The sequence below is a fragment of the Nerophis ophidion genome, linkage group LG03 (assembly GCF_033978795.1).
Source record: "Nerophis ophidion isolate RoL-2023_Sa linkage group LG03, RoL_Noph_v1.0, whole genome shotgun sequence".
Lineage (NCBI taxonomy): Eukaryota > Metazoa > Chordata > Actinopteri > Syngnathiformes > Syngnathidae > Nerophis > Nerophis ophidion.
Window position 1 is genome coordinate 57,655,860 of NC_084613.1, and position 19,568 is coordinate 57,675,427.

At 38.2% G+C, this 19,568-nt stretch overlaps 1 protein-coding gene across 3 annotated transcripts in view; it reads right to left on the reverse strand.

Annotated features, from left to right (window-relative positions):
• babam2 (BRISC and BRCA1 A complex member 2) overlaps positions 1-19,568 on the reverse strand; it is a 167,521-nt gene that overhangs the window by 97,565 nt on the left and 50,388 nt on the right. For all 3 annotated transcript variants that reach the window (XM_061895703.1, XM_061895704.1, XM_061895702.1), the window contains exons 5-6: positions 9,200-9,394; positions 2,759-2,833 (exon numbers count right to left, since the gene is read on the reverse strand). In XM_061895703.1, the coding sequence (XP_061751687.1) occupies positions 2,759-2,833; positions 9,200-9,394 (270 nt within the window). The remainder of the gene's footprint in view (positions 1-2,758; positions 2,834-9,199; positions 9,395-19,568) is intronic.

Here is a 19,568-nt window from a genome sequence, read left to right on the forward strand (position 1 = left end):
TGTAAGTTTGTCTATGTCTGAATGGAATTTCTGCTTCAGTGCCAAACACACTATCCTCCAGCAAGGACGTCCACAGATTTGATTCAAATTTGGGTCAACTTTCTGACTTACGTTACCTGACTGACTGCTCCTGCAATACATCAGCAGTTTGATTATTGAAGTGTAAACTGTTTGCAGTCAATACATTTATATTAAGAAAGGGTATGTTTTGAGGCTAAAAATTACTTAGTTGTAAATATAGTGCCGAGTGCCCCAACGTACACAGTTTTTGAAGATTTGAGCATTAAAAGTTATTAAAACGTGAGCAAAAATGTAGGTTTACGAGCACACTCCAGGAACCTCGCCACATTAAACCTAGTACAATCTGTCCAACATTTGGTTTATCACTTGCTAGTATTAGTTACTTTGTTTTTCCAACCATGGGTCTAAAGAAAGTGAGTGTGAAGGACAGCGTTCAGTAGAAAAAGCGGATGAGTTTTAGAAAAAAATATCTGTTAACATCAAAACACATTCCCCGGCTGTTATGTACATATTTTGTCTGGCCAGAAAAAGCAACCACAGATGACTGGCACATAGCACCTTTGTTCACCAATATAGTGATAATGTAAAAGATGTGCAATGCAGTGTATATTATTTTTATAATTAGCGCATAGGAGTCGTCTCGCAGATTAACAACTGCTGCAATCTATCTCGAGAGTATCGATCTTAGACAAAAGCGCATGGAAGAAGAGCTACAAGATTGCAAACAGCAGTTCTGTAACTATACATGACTTAATTGATAAAATAGTAATAGTAAAATAGTAAGATTTTTGCTATATATGATAATCTGGGGTTATTAAAAACAACAATGTACAGTAAACTGAACTTAACCGAAAAAAGTGACCACAACCAGTGAGAAACAAAATTAAACCATAGATTTTGTGAACCGTTCCACTCTTAATCTGTGGTGATAACATCTAAATGACACAATGTGTCTTTCATTCTGTTCTTTGTGGCTTCTAAGGATACTGATTTAACATGTGCTAAGATCTGAGGAAACTATCTTGGAACTCTCACTATTTTTCTGCCTACAATGCAAAGAAATATGTGTATATTACATTGTGAGTTTATTGTTTTAGATTGTCAGTATAGGGATGGCCAATCGTAATTGACCTGTAAAAATCATACCCTACTTTGCCACCATCGAAAGAACATTTAGTATGCAGATGCAAATATATAGATGCCGTGTTTGCATTTATTTAAGCAATTGTATTGCATTGCATGTGGTGAAGCGATTTGCAGCAATCCTAGACAGTGTTCACACTGACAAAACTAATTGCATGACCACTGTCAATGTGCATATTCAGGCCATACATTGTTGGCATACAATTTATCTAAGTGGTGTCGAATCTATATACTGCAACATCCAGTTCTTAATGTTGGGTAGGAGGACAGTGTGTAGGCTGTTTTTTATAACTCTCCACTATGCAGATGCCACTATAGATGTGCTTTAATTCTGCCGCGGTAAAAATATGTTTGCCTTAACTGCCAAACAGCGCACTCCTACTTTGAGTATCTATGTAAAAAAATAAATATTGAATATATGTTGTGATAAGGGAGGCAGTAATGTATAATGATGAAAAAAGATTTAATTATTATAAATATAAAAAAATGTCACAACTAGTTTATCATATCCAGGTGTTAATCCAGCACACATATACTGTATACTGTATCATACAGCGATGTTATATTTTCCATCCATCAATCCATCCATTTTCTACCCCTTGTCCCTGTCGGGATCCCCAAAGTAATTTTTCATTCAAGCTTGCTGAGTGTAACTATTGTCAACTTGATAAAAAATATTTGCAGGAATATATTCTTGGATTAATGCAGGTAGAAAACAAAAAAAAAAATTGGGGACCATAAGTGCATCTCTATAATATCACAGTGGACATAAAAAGCCAGTCTGCTGCATTAGAGATACAGAGAACCACTTTCTAGCGTTGCTTCAGGTCTGAGAGACATGAGGACTGAGGGTGACGTGAGACTAATGATTGTAGCTGTTTGCCATATGTTTAGCATAATTTCCCTCAACAAACAGGGGCCATGTTGGAACAGGCCAGATACCCACAGCCTCCAGCCTATGCAAGCAGTCAAAGATGGGGCAAGTGACAGAGAGTGAGAACTAGGGTATGTTAGAGAGAGAAAGAAAGAGAGAGAGAGAGAGAGAGAGAGAGAGAGAGAGAGAAAGAGAGAGAGAGAGAGAGAGATAGAGAGATTGTTGGGTGAAGTAGCCTTCAGTTATCACACGGTTCCGAGAAAATTAGGAGTGACAGATTGTTGATTAGCAAACTCACAGCACTCCCCCAGAGACTGAAGTCGTTTTTTATTATTTTTAGTTATTTTTATTTCGTCCTCTCCAAGGTTCTCATAGTCATCATTGTCACCAACGTCCCACTGGGTCATCATTGTCACCGACGTCCCACTGGGTGTGAGTTTTCCTTGCCCTTATGTGGGCCTACTGAGGATGTGGTAGTGTTTTGTGTTGTGGTTTGTGCAGCCCTTTGAGACCCTAGTGATTTAGGGCTATATAAGTTAACATTGATTGATTGATTCAAGTTGATTACATTTTGTTTTAAACAAATGCTGTGTATACCAAACATATGGACATGCATGTGAGAAAACAAGTGAAAAAGTCATCATTCAATATCTTATTAAGGTGGTGGAGTGATCATTCACGTGTCCATTCATGTTGATACATTAATATTTAGTTAATTACCTTGAGTAGATAGACTGGGATGTCGCCGAAGTCCACGGGGAGTTTGAGTAGAAAGCGAGCTGAAAACTCTCCTGTCTGAAATACAACGGTTGAACATTATTTTTAAATACAAGCAAACTTGGTTGGCCGTTTAATGCCATATAACCAGACAGTGATGATTTTATGGTTTTATGATGATGGGGAAGTTGACAATACTACAACACACCGACATTTATATAAACATAGTCATAAAATGGTGCCTTTGGAACTAATATTTTATGTCGAGAAAAGCAGTTAACCATGTATAACGATGTCAGGTTGGCGTCATACCTAACTGACTTAAAACGGTCCCACTAAATAAAAAAATATTTATTAAATAAGACATGTACTGACTGCTAACAAGGAGAATTTTCTGTTATGTCGATAACAACTTCTGAACAATTGCATTTAAAGGCCTATGACATTAGCGGTCTTTAAGTCCCAAGTTGCATTTGATAGTTTAATATACTGGATGATAGTAAAAATATGTCTAAATAATACACTTTAGGACAAACTGGTAAGCCTTGTAGGAAATGTTAAACATTTCTCAAAAATTCAGCACATTGTTGATAGGAAATCATATTTCAATGACATGGTCACACGTTGGTACATTTTCAAATGTAAAATGGATTTTCAAGTTGTTGTCATGGAAGATTTGTTTAAAAAGGACACGATCAAAATTTTAGCCCCCTTTTGAGCTTCAAAACAAGCATCCAATTAGATTTCAACCACAATGGGGGCGTCCTTTTCATTTGATTTTGGATAGGTGGGAAAATGTTTTAACCACTGCAAGGTTTTTATAGTGCAATAAAATGTTCATTCATTGTGATGCAGTCTCTTGAAGCATTGTCCCTCCTCGCCATATAATCAAAGCCTGTTCATCGATTGTTACATTGTGTTCAACAGAAGCACTTAATTTTTGTCGGCATTGCTTATCAAGCTTCACATATACACCACCAAGTCATGTCCGTCCTGACTCCTTAAGTACCCATCTGCACCAACGCTTTACCCTGTCACCTTTTAGATAAGGTATGTATTTTTCTGATCCCTTCGGGAATCAATAACCAGTAGCTCATCCTCTGTATATTCAAGCTAAAAAAGATAAGTATCTGGATCCCTATTTGTTCCAAAATAGTAGTCATCTCGAAGTCTGCCATGATTATTAGTAGCACACACAGAAAGCACTCTAGATGCTGTAGTTGTTGACGGAAGTAGCGTTTGTTGCTATGCGCTCTGTGAAATCAATGCGCCCGGGAAAGAAGTTCCAGTAAAACTTATGATGACCAAAATACTCTCACTTTATCATTAATGTGCTTGTTACTACTAGATTTTTGGATATGTTTTAGATGGCTTTATAGGAAAAATAAGTAAATCCCCATTGCCTGTATTGTTAGCCGCCTCTTGCTTGCTGTTTTTCACTATTTTGCACGCACAAACAACAGAAAGTGTGTTCTTGTCTCAAACAGGGATTTGAAAAAAGTGCAGTTTCTTTTGAGAATATCAGGAAGTCTACTATCAGTCTCGGTTTGGATTAGTGTTTGGGCTTCCACCAAGACAAGGACCTTCAACATACATCAAATTTGGTCAAAACTTTTTGAAGGACACCAAATTCAAAATTCTGGAGTAGGCCCATCAAAGCCAAGATCTCAATACTATGGAGAGTCTGTGGTGGAAGCTGAGGGTTAGGGTCCATGCTCTGAGACCAACCAATTTGGATGAGCTTGAACAATCTGCTATAGAAAAATGCGCTATTACCATACTTGCCAACCCTCCCGGATTTTCCGTGAGACTCCCGAAAATCAGCGCCTCTCCCGAAAACCTCCTGGAAGAAATTTTCTCCCGAAAATCTCCCGAAATTCAGCCGAAACTGGAGGCCACGCCCCCTCCAGCTCCATGCAGACTTGAGTGGGGACAGCCTTTTTTCAGGTCCGCTTTTCCACAATATAAACAGCTAGCCTGCCCAATCCCGTCACAACATCTACGGATTTTAATAAAAAAACTGCACACACAATGAGACGAAGCAGGAGAACGAGGACGTTACAGCCATGGCGACGCCGTCGACGAGCAAAATGAAGAAATACGCTTGCAAGTTTCAAAACGATTGGAAACAAGAATTTCAGTTTATCCAGGAGAGTTCGAAGGGGAAAGGGTATGTTGCCTGTAAATTTTGTAGAACAGACTTCTCCATTGAACACAGTGGCCGAACGGATATACAGTGGGGCAAAAAAGTATTTAGTCACCCACCGATTGTGCAAGTTCTACCACTTAAAATGATGACAGAGGTCTGTAATTTTTATCATAGGTACACTTCAACTGTGAGTGACAGAATGTGAAAAAAAAATCCAGGAATTCTCATTGTAGGAATTTAAAAAAATATATTTGTAAATTATGGTGGAAAATAAGTATTTGGTCTCTTTACACAAGGAAGATCTCTGGCTCTCACAGACCTGTAACTTCTTCTTTAAGAAGCGCTTCTGTCCTCCACTCGTTACCTGTATTAATGGTACTTGTTTGAACTCGTTATCTGTATAAAAAAAAACTGTCCACAGCCTCAAACAGTTAGACTCCAAACTACACTGTGGCCAAGACCAAACAGCTGTCCAAGGACACCAGGAAAATAATTTTAGACCTGCACCAGACTGGGGAGAGTGAATCTACAATAGGCAAGCAGTTTGGTGTGAAAAAATCAACTGTGGGAGCAAATATCAGAAAATGGAATACATACAAGACCACTGATAATCTCCCTCGATCCGGGCCTCCAAGCAAGATCTCATCCCGTGGGGTCAAAATGATCATGAGAACGGTGAGAAAAAATCCCAAAACCACACAGGGGTACCTGGTGAATGACCTGCAGAGACCTGGGACCAAAGTAACAAAGGTTACCATCAGTAACACACTACGCCGACATGGAATCAAATCCTGCAGTGCCATACGTGTCCCCCTGCTTAAGCCAGTGCATGTTCAGGCCCGTCTGAAGTTTGCCAAAGAGCACATGGATGATACAGCAGAGGATTGGGAGAATGTCATGTGGTCAGATGAAACCAAAATAGAACGTTTTGGAATAAACTCAACTCGTTGTGTTTGGAGGAAGAAGAATACTGAGTTGCATCCCAAGAACACTATACCTACTGTGAAGCATGGGGGTGAAAACATCATGCTTTTGGGCTGTTTTTCTGCTAAGGGGACAGGACGACTGATCCGTGTTAAGAAAAGAATGAATGGGGCCATGTATCGTGAGATTTTGAGCCAAAACCTCCTTCCATCAGTAAGAGCTTTGAAGATGAAACGTGGCTGGGTCTTCCAGCATGAAAATGATCCCAAACACACCGCCCGGGCAACAAAGGAGTGGCTCCGTAAGAAGCATTTGAAAGTCCTGGAGAGGCCTAGCCAGTCTCCAGACCTCAACCCCATAGAAAATCTGTGGAGGGAGTTGAAAGTTCGTGTTGCTCGGCGACAGTCCCAAAACATCACTGCTCTCGAGAAGATCTGCATAGAGGAATAGGCCAAAATACCAGCTACTGTGTGTGCAAACCTGGTAAAGACCTATAGTAATCATTTGACCCCTGTTATTGCCAACAAAGTTTATATTACAAAGTATTGAGTTGAATTTTTGTTATTGATCAAATAATTATTTTCCACCATAATTTACAAATAAATTCTTTAAAATTCCTACAATGTGAATTCCTGGATTTTTTTCCCCACATTCTGTCTCTCACACTTGAAGTGTACCTATGATGGAAATTACAGACCTCTGTCATCATTTTAAGTGGGAGAACATGCACAGTTGGTGGCTGACTAAATACTTTTTTGCCCCACTGTACTCAGTCATGAATGGTCAGCGAAGCACAAAGCGTCCACAGCGCAGCATTGTTCACAACCCAGTATTATGGGCCACCTCGCAAAATGGAGACCCGATGGTGTAACTTATGCTGGGATGAAGATGGCTATGCTGATAGCTGGAAGCAACATCCTGTTCTCCTTTGCGGATGTCTACAAACAAATCTGTGAAGGATATGTTCCCGGATTCGGAGATCGCTCGCCAGTACGCAAATGGCAGAACAAAGGTTACTCAAATAGTGAAAGGTAAGTGGGTTTTTTTTTTAGTAAACAGCAAGCACAGTACAGTTAGTAGAACAACTGTGTTTTTATTACTGTGTATTTGATAGGTACTGTCTGAAATTCAACTATGTATTTTATTTATATATAAAATAAAATAAATATATATAGCTAGAATTCACTGAAAGTCAAGTATTTCATACATATATATATATATATATTTATATATACATATATATACATATATATGTATATATACATATATATACATGTATATGTATATATACATATATATACATATATATATATATATATATATATATATATATATATATATATATATATATATATGTATATACACATATATATATATATATACATATATATATATATATTAGGGGTGGGCAAATTAATGCGTTAATTACGCGTTAACTCATCAATCTATTAACGCCGACAATTATTTTATAGCACATTTGCGTGTGTTGTTTACATGCTTTTATTTTGTTAACGCCTTTTCTTAACAAGATGGCGTCGCCCGGACGGGCTTCGGCGTCGAGGGGGCTCTTGGTAAAGATGGAACATTTGGCAAAAATACCGGACGATTCTGCAAATTTCAGGGCTGGCTTACAGCGTGGTCACTCCGGGATCACTTACGACCGCTAGACAATTCTGAATGTGGATAGATCGGGCCGTTTTGGACTGAATGACGCGTGCTTGCTAAACCCGCTAGCTAGCATGGGAATACTTTGCCAGCTACATCCAGGGGCCTGTGAAGCAGCGGAGTATATGTGTTGTCTGTCTATTTATGAATAATGTAGACGAGGCGTGTTGGCTCAGTTCTTAACGTTTACTTTCAGAGCGTGCATTTCACAACATACAAGATGCCGTCATGGCGACACAACCTATACCGGGCTACCACGCATGCTCCTCACTCCTGTTGCATGCTGGGTAGGGTAGGTTTTTTTTCCCTGGCTCATAACATCACAATATAGTACCATGTATATGATGCGTTCAGTTTATCAAAGTACCAAGCAAACAATCGAAAAATTCCCATCATATCAATTCCTAGATATGGTCATAATTATTTTAAGTGCACTACTCAGAATAAACATAACATTATTAATATTGCTACTACGGATAATTTGATCAAAAATTCCCTAAAACAGTCCACTACCTATAATATAGGTTTTTTAAACATAAGATCCCTGATAAAAAAAAATGTTTCTGCTGTTACCTCAGAAATTGCATGTTCAGATGTTATGGTTGTGGCTCAGAGATTTGTATGTAGATTATATTTATTTTCCATAACAAACAGGATAACTTAAATACCCTGGCAGTGGCAATAAGCTTAAATATTTATATTTACATTTTTTGAGTTGATTTTCATAAAATATGCTATTTAACTGCTACTGTTTAACAAGGACTGATTTAAATTGTGTTTGCACAACAAATGTTTTGGCGCTTTTGTTCATGTGGGAGAATATTCCAATAAAGGTGCACTACACACTACTTTTGAATTCATTATTGGGCTTTGCGTATACAATGCAGTTAATCGCGATTAATCGGAGAAATAGTGCAATTAACTTCGATTAAAATGTTTAATCGTTGCCCAGCCCTAATACATACATATATATATATATATATATATATATATATATACACATATATATACACATATATATATATATATACACATGTATATGAAATATATATGAAATACTCGAATTGGTGAATTGTAGCTGTAAATATACTCCTCCCGTGTTAACCACGCCCCAAACGCCGCCCCGCCCCCAACCACGCCCCCCCACACCCCACCCTCCGAAATTAGAGGTCTCAAGGTTGGCAAGTATGGCTAATACCCCTCAGCAAAAATGCCGCAATTCAACTAAAAAAAACAGAATACATTTATTTTCAGTTTTGAATTAAAAGGCTATATTTTTGACAGTTAAATAATACGGGGCTAATTATTCATCCATTGCATTTTGTTTTTGTTGTAATTTAGCAAATCAACAAAAGTTTAATTTGGCTTTATTGAGATGTTGTCTTTGTTATAGCAGGCAGAAAAAAAAACAATGGACACTTTGGGTTATGATTGATTTCATTGAACATAAAGGGCTTTTATTGAGTTCAGGAAGAGGGCTAATAAATGTGTCCTCACATGTAAATGTCTTTGATTAGAAATAGTCTGAAATCAACTATGTAATACACGCAGACCTACCAACATACACAGATCGTTGACCATTAACATACGCCTGTATGCTTTGCTGCGCTCCGTTTTTGAAGTACGCATTAAAATTCAATGTTGGCAGGTCTGTCCACAGTGGACATTTTAAACATTAATCTGTGTGAATTTGTGTGAGTCCTTACCCAGCTGTTCTTGTGTCCGGCATAAATCTCCATATTGCGCCCATAGTTAGGATCCTCGAGCAGGCTGTCATACTCAAATAGAAGCCTGGAGCTTTCCCTGAGGCGCTGGCACTGGTAGTGGTGGTATTGCTGGATAAGTTCCTTGACAAGCTGGAGCAAACAGTCTGGGTTGCCAGCATCCCATTGGACCAAATGCTGAGGAAGAAAAAATGTTAGCTCAGTGTTGAAAATCTTGATTACATAGTTAAACATGATATGAAAAAAACGTGTCAGTCTTGATTTCATGAATAGATCATATATTTCAAAAAGGAATACAGATACACAAAGGAATACAGATACACACTGGGGCAGCATGGTGTAGTGGGTAGAGCGGCTGTGCCAGAAACCTGAGGCTTGCAGGTTCGCTTACCACATATTGACATCCAAATCGCTGCCGTTGTGTCCTTGGGCAGGACACTTCACCCTTGCCCCCGGTGCTGCTCACACCGGTGAATAAGTGATGAATGAATGATTGGTGGTGGTCGGAGGGGCCGTAGGCGCAAACTGGCAGCCACGCTTCTGTCAGTCTACCCCAGGGCAGCTGTGGCTACAGATGTAGCTTACCACCACCAGGTGTGAATGAACAATGGGTTCCCACTTCTCTGTGAGCGCTTTGAGTATCTAACAATAGAAAAGCGCGATATAAATCTAATCCATTATTATTATTATTATTAGGTACTTTTTCAACTATTCCTTTCCCTACTCATTCCGATGGTGACTTTCCAACCATCATGACCTCAGAGCTTTGCGAGGTAAAATGCCGAACGTGTGTAAGATATGTTTCCCGTCTGTCTTGCAGAACAAATTTAACTTTGTTTAAGTACATCACTTCCAGCTTCACTTTTATGCATTAAATCTTTACAAGAACCAGCTTCTTCTGCAGTACACATTTGTTTTTGATCAGAGTAACATATATTCCTTTTGCCCAAATACAAGTCCTCTGTAGAGGATACTGGTTCTCGAGGGGGGTCTAAAGGATTTTGTTAAATTGTTGACCAGGCTAAGTTTGTCCCCTCAACTGACTGACTGACTGAGTGTGTCTGTCTGGCATCCTATATTAGACCACATGGATAAAGAATCCATTGTTCTAAAGTGACTTAATTCCCTTGCAATGGCCGTGGCGAGCTAAACAGAGACAGTGATTTCATCATCCTGATCCACCAGTGGTTACCAGCAATGCCGGGATTCCCGAAATGCGGGGGCGATGCAAACAAGGATGGGCATTGTCCACAACAGTCAGTGCCCAGGGGCAGGAGCATGCCGAAATGGAAGAGAGACTGAAGAAGTGCTGTGTCAGGATTATGACACAGCATATCAGTGGATTTACACTGAGGAGGTCAGGCGGGATCAGAGGTGGAAGAAATAAAAAGCACTGGAGAGTTTTGGCAAGTAGGGCAAGCCAAATAAAAAAACAAGTTTGATACCCAACAACAAACTTATATCGTGAAAAGAAAACAAAAAAGCCAACTAAACACAACCAATACAAAAGAGGTGTATTTCTTTTAAAGTACTGCAATGCCGTGACAACCCACATAGTGTTACTGTCAGACAGATGTGCAGGACAAACACTCCCCAAGTAATTACAGGTGAAGTGTCCTCAGGTATGGTACTTAACCACAATTACCCTACAGTACATAGGTTTATCTCTGGGGTTAAATGCAGATGATGTGATCTTGACACCTCTTAATATAAATAAAATCTACAATATCGGTATGAATGCCCTCAACAAACTCACCCAGCCATTATTTTAGAGTGCTGGCTTTGAGAACTAAGTCAGGCTGGAACAAATGAGGCCATACTGTACTGTTGCTAAATATATGAAAATTGTCTGGACAAGCAGAAATTCTGGGGTAACCAGGGAGTGCACTTCCATTTTGCTTCTCAAGGTTCACATCATATAATTACAGCTCACCATAAATCGATTGTCAGTAAATGTCATTCCAATCCATTTTAGTAGTCAACATAAAACTCAAAACCATAAATCAGAATGGTGATTTAAAGCAGACAGTAATACATATTTAACCCTAGAATGCAGAAAAGGTTGAATAGTGTGTAATATATACAGTACAAAGCTGGTTATATAAATATAATGGAATTTAAGGGACACTCTGGAAGTTGTTACTTTATTTCTTAGATTGAACAAAGAAAAAACAGTCTACCAAATGAAATTCCTTGTTTGTTATAAACATACATGGCCAATAAATCTGATTCTGATGAAAGGAAATAAAGAAATGGTCTAAAGGAAAAGGGTACAATTATTGTCAATGTCATGAAGATTAATCTGAGGTTTGACGGACAGGAAACAGTGTGGACCAACAGCATTAATTAGAAAACAGCGAAAAAGCATTGTACATTTATTCCCGTATGTAAAGTATAGTCACATTTGCACTCCTAATAAACACCGTTATATAATTTATGCACAGGGGGTTGAGCACATGGCTACATCAATTGTTCCTTGTTCAATGTAGAATTTATAATTTAATTATCACACCACTGTTAAATGTATTTATGCAATATTAAATGTGTGTTTGTTTCAGCCTATAAAAAAGGGCACAATCCCTGCAAATAAACCAATTCAATCATTGTCAAGAAATGAAAATGTGATTCATTATCAGAATAAAATTTGTTTTTTTAAATAAATCAGAGTAGTGTGATTAAACATCATAAAGGTCGATAACAGCCTACTTATGGTCGAGAAATTAACATTCAATTCATGGAAAACTTGCAACATCTGTGGCAGTAAAAGGGCACTGCACATTTCAGAGTGCCCTTTTATTGTGGGCAACCTAAGGCACGCCCGTGCAATAATTGTGCTGTTTAATCAGCTTCTTGATATGCCACACCTGTGAAGTGGGATGGATTATCTTGGTAAAGAAGGAATGCTCATAACACAGATCTATGAACAATATTTGAGAGGAATAAGTATTTTGTGTATATAGTAAACATTTTAAAACTTTGAGTTCAACTCATGAAAAATGGGAGCAAAAACAAAAGTGTTGCGTTTATATTTTTCTTCAGGTTTTGTGTGTGTGTGTATATATACAAACCCCATTTCCATATGAGTTGGGAAATTGTGTTAGATGTAAATATAAACGCAATACAATGATTTACAAATCATTTTCAACCTATACTCAGTTGAATATGCGACAAAGACAACATATTTGATGTTCAAACTGATAAACATTGTTTTTTTTGTGTGCAAATAATCATTAACTTTAGAATTTGATGCCAGCAACACGTGACAAAGAAATTGGGAAAGGTGGCAATAAATATTGATAAAGTTGAGGAATGCTCATCAAACACTTATTTGGAACATCGCACAGGTGTGCAGGCTAGATGGGAAAAGGTGGGTGCCATGACTGGGTATAAAAACAGCTTCCCAAAAAATGCTCAGTCTTTCACAAGAAAGGATGGGGCGAGGTACACTCCTTTGTCCAAAACTGCATAGGCAAATAGTCAAACAGTTTTTCAACCTTTCTCAAAGTGCAATTGCAAGAAATTTAGGGATTTCAACATCTACATTTCATAATATCATCAAAAGGTTAAGAGAGTGTGGAAAAATCACTCCACGTAAGCGGCATGGCCGGAAACCAACATTGAATGACCGTGACCTTTGATCCCTCAGACGGCACTGTATCAAAAACCGACATCAATCTCTAGAGGATATCACCACAAGGGCTCAGGAACACTTCAAAAAACCACTGTCACTAAATACAGTTCGTCGCTACATCTGTAAGTGCAAGTTAAAGCTCTACTAAGCAAAGCCAAAGTCATTAATCAACAACATCCAGAAACGCCGCCGGCTTCTCTGGGCCCGAGATCATCTAAGATGGACTGATGCAAAGTGGAAAAGTGTTCTGTGGTCTGACAAGTCCACATTTCAAATTATTTTTGGAAATATTCAACATCGTGTCATCTGGGCCAAAGGGGAAGCGAACCGTCCACACTGTTATCGATGCAAAGTTCAAAAACCAGCATCTGTGATGGTATGGGGGTGCATTAGTGCCCAAGGCATGGGTAACTTACACATCTGTGAAGGCACCATTAATGGTTTTGGAACAACATATGCTGCCATCTAAGCGCCGTCTTTTTCATGGACGCCCTGCTTATTTCAGCAAGACAATGCCAAGCCATATTCAGCACGTGTTACAACAGCGTGGCTTTGTAAAAACCAGTGCGAGTACTTTCCTGCCCCGCCTGCAGTCCAGACCTGTCTCCCATCGAAAATGTGTGGTTTATTATGAAGCGCAAAATACGACAGCGGAGACCTCGGACTGTTGAACGACTGAAGCTCTACATAAAACAAGAATGGGAAAGAATTCGACTTTCAAAGCTTCAACAATTAGTTTCCTCAGTTCCCAAGCGTTTATTGAGTGTTGTTAAATGAAACAGTGATGTAACACAGTGGTAAACATGCCCTTTCCCAACTACTTTGGCACGTGTTGCAACCATGAAATTCTAAATTAATTATTATTTGCAAAAAAAATAAAACATTTTGAGTTTGAACATCAAATATCTTGTCTTTGTAGTGCATTCAACTGAATATGGGTTGAAAAAGATATATATATATATATATATACACACATATACACACACACACATCTCTCTCTCTCTCTCTCTCTCTATATATATATATATATATATATATATACATATATATACGTATATACCGTATTTCCTTGAATTGCCGCAGGGCATATAGTATGCACCTGCTTTGAATTACTGCCGGGTCAAACCGGCTTCCCAAAATAATTAGCGCATGCTTAGTATTACCGCCTGGTCAAACTCGTGACGTCACGAGTGACACTTCCCCTGTCATAATTTTCAAAATGGAGGAGGCTGATTTCAATACCGGTAATTTGAAATCGCATAAAGGGAAGAAGATTAAGAGGTACTCAGTAGGATTTAAGGTCCAAGCTTACATCACACTCAAATTTTTACTGCATACCTTTGGTAAGTGCCGGAGTGAGAAGAGGTTTTAAAATAATTAGCGCAAGCTTACTTTTACCGCATGGCTTTGGTAAGCCCAGGAGTGAGAATAGGTTTTAAATTAATTAGCGCCCCGGTTGCAATTCAAAGAAATACGTTACATACATACAGATACTATAGACGCAAACAAACACACACACAAATTTACATACACATATACAGTGGGGCAAGAAAGTATTTAGTCAGCCACCGATTGTGCAAGTTCTCCCACTTAAAATGATGACAGAGGTCTGTAATTTTCATCATAGGTACACTTCAACTGTGAGAGACAGAATGTGGGGGGAAAAAATCCAGGAAATCACATTGTAGGAATTTTAAAGAATTTATTTGTAAATTATGGTGGAAAACAAGTATTTGGTCACTTCAAACAAGGAAGATCTCTGGCTCTCACAGAACTGTAACTTCTTCTTTAAGAAGCTCTTCGGTCCTCCACTCATTACCCGTATTAATAGAACCTGTTTGAACTTGTTATTTGTATAAAAGACACCTGTCCACAGCCTCAAACAGTCAGACTCCAAACTCCACTATGGCTAAGACCAAAGAGCTGTCGAAGGACACCAGGAAAATAATTGTAGACCTGCACCAGACTGGGAAGAGTGAATCTATAATAGGCAAGCAGCTTGGTGGGAAAAAATCAACTGTGGGAGCAAATATCAGAAAATGGAAGACATACAAGACCACTGATAATCTCCCTCGATCTGGGGCTCCATGCAAAATCTCATCCCGTGGGGTCAAAATGATCATGAGAACGGTGAGCAAAAATCCCAGAACCACACAGTGGGAACTGGTGAATGACCTGCAGAGAGCTGGGACCAAAATAACAAAGGTTACCATCAGTAACACACTACGCCGACAGGGAATCAAATCCTGCAGTGCCAGACGTGTCCCCTGCTTAACCCAGTGCATGTCCAAGCCTGTTTGAAGTTTGCCAGAGAGCACATTGATGATACAGCAGAGAATTGGGAGATTGTCATGTGGTCAGATGAAACCAAAATATAACTTTTTGGAATAAAGTCAACTAAATTGCATGCCAAGAACACCACACCTACTGTGAAGCATGGGGGTGGAAACATCATGCTTTGGGGCTGTTTTTCTGCTAAGGGGACAGGACGATTGATCCGTGTTAAGGAAAGAATGAATGGGGCCATGTATCGTGAGATTTTGAGCCAAAACCTCCTTCCATCAGTGAGAGCTTTGAATGGTTGATCAAATACTTATTTTCCACCATAATTTAAAAATAAATTCATTAAAATTCCTACAATGTGAATTCCTTTTTTTTTTTTCATATTCCGTCTCTCACAGTTAAAGTGTACCTAAGATGAAAATTACAGACGTCTGTCATCATTTTAAGTGGGAGAACTTGCACAATCGGAGGGTGACTAAATACTTGTTTGCCCCACTATATATATGTATATGTGTGTGTGTATATATATATATATACTGTATATGTGTGTGTGTGTGTGTATATATATATATATACACACACACATATATATGGATATATATGTATATATACAGTACATGTATATAAATACACGTATATATGCGTATATTAACACACATATATATGTTTGCGTATATATGTTTGCATATATATATATATATATATATATATATATATATATATATACATACATAGTTATATATATATATATATATATTGGGGTTTAACGGTACGTGTATTTGTAATGAACCGTTTCGGAACGGGGGTTTCGGTTCGGTTCGGAGGTGTACCGAACGAGTTTCCACATGGACATATTAGGTAGCGCACCGCAGGTTGTCTAAACAATGCAGAGCGAGGCACAACAAACGGCAGGCTCGCAGCGACCGGGCTAGGACAACATGCAAAAGCCAGGGCTGTAAGACCCTCCTGCCTCGTTAAGATCTCCCGTTTGGGAACATTTTGGCTGCGCGGTGCGATACAACAATGGAGGACGGAGGTCTGACGACATTGTTGAGCAGCAGTAGGGTATGCTTCTGCCAACACGTCAAACATGCTGACCCCTTTGAAGCGGCACCACCGCATTCAAGCAACCTCTCCTCGGTGAGTCAGGCAGGGCTGAAGCAATAACAAATGTTTTTATAGCAACAGATTTAAGACCATCCATCCATCTATCTTATACCGCTTGTCCCGTCCGGGGTGGCAGGTTGCGGTGATACATCGAAAACCTGATTTTGACCCACTTCTGTTGTGGAAGAACAATGAGCCCATATATCCTCTTACTCCCAAGTTAGGCTGATGAACCTGGACCCAGACTTAAACAAGTTGAAAAACTTATTGGGGTGTTTGCATTCAGTGGTCAATTGTAAGGAATATGTACTGGACTGTGCAATCTACTAATAAAATTCTCAATCAATCAATCAATCAATCAATAAAAGCACTTTATATGCAGAAAGGTTTTTTAAGAAAACATTCTGAGCCTTATCTTATTTAGTTTTTACTTTATATATGTTGACCACATTAACCTTGGCAATGGACCCTGTGTGTATATGTATGTTATGCCAATGTTTACAAATTTGGTAAATAAATGACCAAAAAATTTATATTTTGTTGATTTCTTACTGTACCGAAAATGAACCGAACCGTGACCTCTAAACCAAGGTACATACTGAAGCGAAATTTTTGTGTACCGCTACACCCCCTAATATATATATATATATATATATATATATATATATATATATATATATATATATATATATATGTGTGTATGTATATATGCGGATATATACATACATACATATGCATGTATAAATATATATACAAATATATGCATATATATATATTTGACAAATATGTGCATATATATATATGTGTGTGTATATACACAGACACGTGTAGAAATACATATATATGGATATATAAATATATACATATATATGTGCATAAATATATACATATTTGCGTATATATTTAAACAAATATGCATATTTACATATATATGCATATATATATATTCGTATATATATATATATATATATATATATATATATATATATATACAAACCCCGTTTCCATATGATTCGGGAAATTGTGTTAGATGTACATATAAACGGAACACAATGATTTGCAAATCCTTTTTAACCCATATTCAATTGAATGGACTACAAAGACAAGATATTTGATGTTCAAACTCATAATTTTTTTTTTTTTTTTGCATATAATAATTTACTTAGAATTTCATGGCTGCATCACGTGCCAAAGTAGTTGGGAAAGGGCATGTTCACCACTTTGTTACATCACATTTTCTTTTAACAACATTCAATAAACGTTTGGAAACTAAGGAAACTAATTGTTGAAGCTTTGAAAGTGAAATTCTTTCCCATTCCTGTTTTATGTAGAGCTTCAGTCGTTCAACAGTCCGGGGTCTCCGCTGTCGTAATTTACGCTTCATAATAAGCCACACATTTTCGATGGGAGACAGGTCGGACTGCAGTCGGGCCAGGAAAGTACCCGCACTCTTTTTTTTATGAAGCCACACTGTTGTAACACGCGCTGAATGTGGCTTAGCATTGTCTTGCTGAAATAAGCAGAGGCGTCCATCAAAAACACGGCGCTTAGATGGCAGCATATGTTGTTTCAATCTGTATGTACCATTCACCATTAATGATGCCTTCACAGATGTGTAAGTTACCCATGCCTTGAGCACTAATGCTCCCCCATACCATCACAGATGCTGGCTTTTGAACAGTGTGGACGGTTCGCTTCCCCTTTGGTCCGGATGACACGATGTCGAATATTTCCAAAAACAATTTGAAATGTGGACTCGTCAGACCACAGAACACTTTTCCACTTTGCATCAGTCCATCTTAGATGATCTAGGGCTCAGAGAAGACGGCGGCTTTCTGGATGTTGTTGATAAATGGCTTTCGCTTTGCATAGTAGAGCTTTAACTAGCACTTACAGATGTAGCGACCAACTGTATTTAGTGACAGTGGTTTTCTGAAGTGTTCCTGAGCCCATGAGATGATATCCTTTAGAGATTGATGTCAGTTTTTGATACAGTGCAGTCTGAGGGATCGAAGGTCACGGTCATTCAATGTTGGTTTCCGGCCATGCCGCTTACTTTGAGTCAATCAATCAATGTTTATTTATATAGCCCTAAATCACAAGTGTCTCAAAGGGCTGCACAAACCACTAAGACATCCTCGGAAGAACCCACACAGTGAGTGATTTTTCCAGACTCTCTAAACTTTTTTATGATATTGTGGACCGTAGATGTTGAAATCCCTAAATTTCTTGCAATTGTACTTTGTGAAACGTTGTTCTTAAACTGTTTGACCCTTTGCTCATGCAGTTATGGACAAAGGGGTGTACCTCGCCCCATCCTTTATTGTGAAAGACTGAGCATTTTTTGGGAAGCTGTTTTTACACCCAATCATGGCACCCACCGGTTCGCAATTAGCCTGCACACCTGTGGGATGATCTGAATAAGTGTTCGATGAGCATTCCTCAACTTTATCAGTATTTATTGCCAACTTTCCCAACTTTTTTGTTACGTGTTACTGGCATCAAATTCTAAAGTTAATGATTATTTGCAAAAAAAAAAAAACGTTTATCAGTCTGAACATCAAATATGTTGTTTTTGTAGCATATTCAACTGAGTATGGGTTGAAAATGATTGGCATTTCATTGTATTCCGTTTATATTTACATCTAACACAATTTCCCAACTCATATGGAAACGGGGTTTGTACATACATGTATATACATACACATACATATATATGTATATACACAAACACAGACATATATATGTATATACACTTATGTATGTATATATATATATATATATATATATATATATATATATATATATATATGATAAATGGGTTGTACTTGTATAGCGCTTTTCTACCTTCAAAGTACTCAAAGCGCTTTGACACTACTTCCACATTTACCCATTCACACACACATTCACACACTGATGGAGGGAGCTGCCATGCAAGGCGCCAACCAGCACCCATCAGGAGCAAGGGTGAAGTGTCTTGCTCAGGATATATATATGTGTGTATGTATATATATATACGTATATGTATTCATATATATGTATATTTTTTCCCTTTATATATATATGTATCTATATATATACATGTAAATATATGTGTGTATATATATATACACACATTTTCTACAGCTTGTCCTTTCGGGGTCGCAGGGGTTGCTTGAGCCTATCTCAGATGTACAAACTGATTGTTAGTCCAGCAACATGTTGTATGCAGCTTCCGCAATCACACGTACAAGATTGAAAGGCATACTGGGTGATACAGAGTACACTGATGGTTGTGATATAAACAATTTTAACACTCTTACTAATATGCGCCACGCCACATTTCGGGAG